Here is a 4,258-nt window from a genome sequence, read left to right on the forward strand (position 1 = left end):
TGCATCAAGCATCCTAAGGTAAAGTTCCCACATATAAAGCGGTTGTTTGATAACTGTTAGCTAAAATTGCAGTAAACTCTACTACTGTCACGATCTACATAATGATAAGCATATAGCATGAGAAGAGGTTGTCTATGTCAGATCAGAAAGCTGACGTCATCAGTAGGGGGTCCCATCATGTTGACGTGTAGACCCTCAAGCCGCCCACTTCCCCTGTGTGTAGAGCATCTCTGTTGGTCTCCAGCCAGCGTACTGTGCAAAAAGAAAATTAACGCCGAAAATTATTTCATCAGGTTGGTAGATCATAGGACAGAAGAGTTTTCTTTTACACAACCAGTTTTTCTCACCTGCTGACGTTATAGATCGAGAAGACAACAGACGAATCAGTTGGATTAAAGAAGCAGTCTTGATTAGGAAGTCCACCCCAGTGATGAACCGGGACGAAGGGGGATACAATCTGAGTCACGTTTGGGATAGTGTACTCGCCGTAAAAGCGCCACATCGGCTACATATAGCGGCGAAAAGCAGAACTCCAGTAAGAAGCTCTGAGGAAGATGTCTGACAGACATCGAAACGTCAGCAGATGAGAAAAACTGGTTGCGTAAAAGAAAATTCTTATGTCTTAGTTGCAAGTGTGCAAATGTCGACACACAGGCAGCTCCGAATCCGTATGTGTTTTTGGCACCTTTAGACAGATAAGCCGTGAGTCTCAGTGGGCGTCACTCCACCGTTATGGGGGTAGGTGCATGGCGAGTATCGAACTCAGGACCAACTGATTCTGATTCAAACGCTCTAGCCGTTGCGCCAGACTGACACCCCACAGCATACTGTACAGAAGTACATAAACAGCCTGATATAAATAAAGCACTAAAGTGTATTAGCCACGGGATGTGGATCCAGATCTGTCATTATTCATCACTACATGAAATGTCAAGCCATTGTACAATTAATAACTCAATTTATAAGGTTAATTGAAAACGCAAAGCGCTTCCGGATCTCTGTTTGACTTGCGTACACGTGAAGCCAATATAGAACTCCTATCACTGCATTAATTAGCTATAGGGCTATAAAATGTTGTTTACTATTTCGTATTGCTATTCCATATCATCTTTAGTATCATCTAAGTTTGTTTTGTTCCTTGTATGTGGCAATAAGTGAATACCTTGAGTACAGTAACACATTGTCCTTGCCTTTGTCTTAAAGCAAACAAGGTCTTTATGTACTGCAGTGAATCTATAGATTATTGCATTCTTAGACATACATAAATATTATTTTAAAAACATTAGAACAAAGTGTATCACACTAGCCTACGTGGTAAACGTGCTTTTTTGTTACTTAATCAGATTTGAATTGATTTAATCATTCCAATCTAACTTGATAACATAATATCCCTTATCAATACAATTTACATTAAATAGAACATTGACTTTTATCTTTTTGCTTCAGGACAAACATGTTTTGAAGCTAAATACCCCCGTCCCCAACTTAAAGCCTCGCAAATCATGAGAGTTCATAGATTATATCAATTGTATCAACGAGTCTTGAAGCGACACCTAATACAATTAAGTTAATGTTTAGGCTGCTGCTTAGATGTTGAGGAAATTGGTTTCCTGAAAACACGGAAACATTTGGGTATCAAAGACACTGGGAGTAGGGTTTAGTTCACAAAGTAGGTGTCATTTCGTGGTGGAAGGTTTTACTTGATTATAACAATTAGGTACTGTTCTTCGGTTCCCTAGTCAATCCTCATCGCATACATAGCACTCCATCCACTGAAGTGGATTCTGAATAACTTCATTCATAGACGATATTTTATGGCAACTGCTTTCTGGTCTAAGAGTTATCGATTGTAATGTCAGCTGAAAAGATTATGACGTATATATTCAGGTTTCTTTGCCAAGAGCTAATTATTGATGAAGTTATCAGGAATATGATCGCGACGTTTTGGTCAGACCAGCACGTTGCACCATAGGTTTTGATTCTACTTGTCAGTATTCATGGCATAGTGCCCAGTACTGTTTGTGAAGCCATGTTGGCTGTAGTCCAAGCTTGTTCTTTGCAAACTGTTGGTCTGAAGATCCTTAGGTCAGGCACCGTATAGTTCCCCAGTAATTGGTCAACTTATTTGGCCTTTGTGTGGCAAACGAGAGACTGATGTAAAAGATAGTTCTTCATACATGTATATCTTTTTGTCATGCTGCTACATCAATTCAACATTCTCAGATACGCCTACATCTATCCTTTAAAGATATTTGGGAATGCCTCATAGTACGAGTTTACTTTGTACTGATGAAAGCGGCATACAGAACGTCTAAAGAGAACAGATTCAACTAAAATAAAGTTTTTTATCAATATACATTTGTTGAAGCCATTCGTCATAACCGTGGTTAGTTTAATGAATTGTATCAGCCAACGTAAATTTAGATCAAAATGAATGTTTAGTCAATTTCAAATTTAGTCAGCCTATGTAGATACATGTGCCCTATATTTTACGCATATTGTGCTTAAGGAGCTCAGGCAGCAGTTGTCTGTTCATCAACTAACCCATCAAATCAGAAGTAATTTCAATAATCAGTGTACTCTTTTTGGGAAACATCTACATCATCTTCATCTACATAACGGTTACTCCCAAATAGCCCGACAAGGGACAACGTGTGTGTGTGAAGGGGGGGGGGGGGGGGGGAAGTCCCCGGCCAAGGGGGGCAGGTCTTCCTGCCTGGCACGGATGATTCAATGGAGGGAGCAATTGCAACCGTGCTAGGCAGAGCATTCCACTCTAGAATACTGTAAATGTAGCAACTTTCGCGGTGATTTAATGTTCGTCCTTTTTGCGGTGGCCGCTTCACCGAGAACTTGGAAACCACCATTAACATTTTCCATGGCAGTAAAACACTACAGTGCGTTGTGCTACCGCGAACTTAAAACCACCGCGAAAATCCCCTTTTTTCCGCTACTGCGAAATGAAATCTCCGCGAACTTAAATGCATTTACAGTAGTTCTAGGAAAAAAGTTCAAACAATTCAAACTATTGCCTAAGGTTTTATACAAAAAGATAAATATGTATGATCGACAAACCTTGACACGTTCATAACGTTTGCTATCCACGCTATTGGTGTCACGTCCTTCTCCTAGTACCTCTCGCAAAACTTCCACCAAACTGCAGCAAAAAGATAACACATTGTAAATGACTCTTCAAACGTACACAGCGTCTTCCTAAAGCTAGCTGATGCTTCTCGGAAAAGCACTTAACTGCATGACGTTGACGTTTTAAAAGCTATTTGTTCAGTGCTAACGATCATGTTGACAATTTGCAAAAGCATTGGCCACCGTACAACAACAGCTACGTTTCATTGGCGTTTTAAAAAGCAAAAACATGCGTCATATATAACGGAACTAGCTATTGACCTTCACATATCGCACGTATGCCACGTTCATCATGTGTCCATTTGACACGAAAAATTGGTCCACTACCTTCTGTACCATTATCACTTTCATCACAACACGTTTCGGGTCTTTCGCCCTTTCATCTTCTAGATGCGTAACTTCTTCAAAGAGTGGTTCCCATTTTCGTCTTTGAAATTCTTTCCAAACTCAATTGTTACCGACTATATGCAGAGCAGCCTGACTAGATACAGCTTCTTTGAGCCCTAATCCACTGGCCTGGCCTCTTAAGCTTGATGCCCAATAAGGGCTCCTTGCCCAAGAGAATTGGAAAAAAATCCTCACCCTACACGGGCTAATTGAAGAGTATGTCTCTATTTGGGTACAACTTGATAATACCAATTGTAGTGTGACGTAGCGTGCTTATATAATTAACATTCCCTACTGGAGACATGCTGAATTTCTCCGATTAAAGATAATGAGTAAGACATTAGCAAGATTGAAGGAAAGTAAAATTCCATATATTTTATTTACCATAAATTAGCATATATTTATTTATTTATTTATTGTACTTCCCATAAAAATGGTGGGGAGACAAAACAGGTGATACCACCTCTGCAAGTTGTCTCCCCTAAAATATATAATATATATATTTAAATACGTATCTCATTTCATTTTGAAAAAAAAAGTCGAAGCGTCATGATGTTGCCCCTCAACCAAGTGTCCCACCTTTTCCGTAGGGCCAAACGGGCCTCCAGTTTCTCCATGCTCTCTTCCAAGGAGTCATCATCGTTGTTTGGCTCATCAATGTGGTCCTGTACATTCATGTAAAACACACAATATGGTGGTTATGAGTGTGGAATATTTGCTGCATACA

The 4,258-nt window shown here is 39.9% G+C and overlaps 1 protein-coding gene across 1 annotated transcript in view; it reads right to left on the reverse strand.

Annotated features, from left to right (window-relative positions):
• Positions 1–4,258, reverse strand: part of LOC118405786 — a 10,048-nt gene continuing 5,790 nt past the window's right edge. Inside the window, exons 2-4 of the mRNA XM_035805537.1 lie at positions 4,111–4,196; positions 3,076–3,157; positions 1–252 (exon numbers count right to left, since the gene is read on the reverse strand). Of these exons, the coding sequence (XP_035661430.1) occupies positions 196–252; positions 3,076–3,157; positions 4,111–4,196 (225 nt within the window). The 3' untranslated portion in view covers positions 1–195. The remainder of the gene's footprint in view (positions 253–3,075; positions 3,158–4,110; positions 4,197–4,258) is intronic.

The sequence above is a fragment of the Branchiostoma floridae genome, chromosome 18, assembly GCF_000003815.2.
Source record: "Branchiostoma floridae strain S238N-H82 chromosome 18, Bfl_VNyyK, whole genome shotgun sequence".
In the NCBI taxonomy this organism is placed as follows: domain Eukaryota; kingdom Metazoa; phylum Chordata; class Leptocardii; order Amphioxiformes; family Branchiostomatidae; genus Branchiostoma; species Branchiostoma floridae.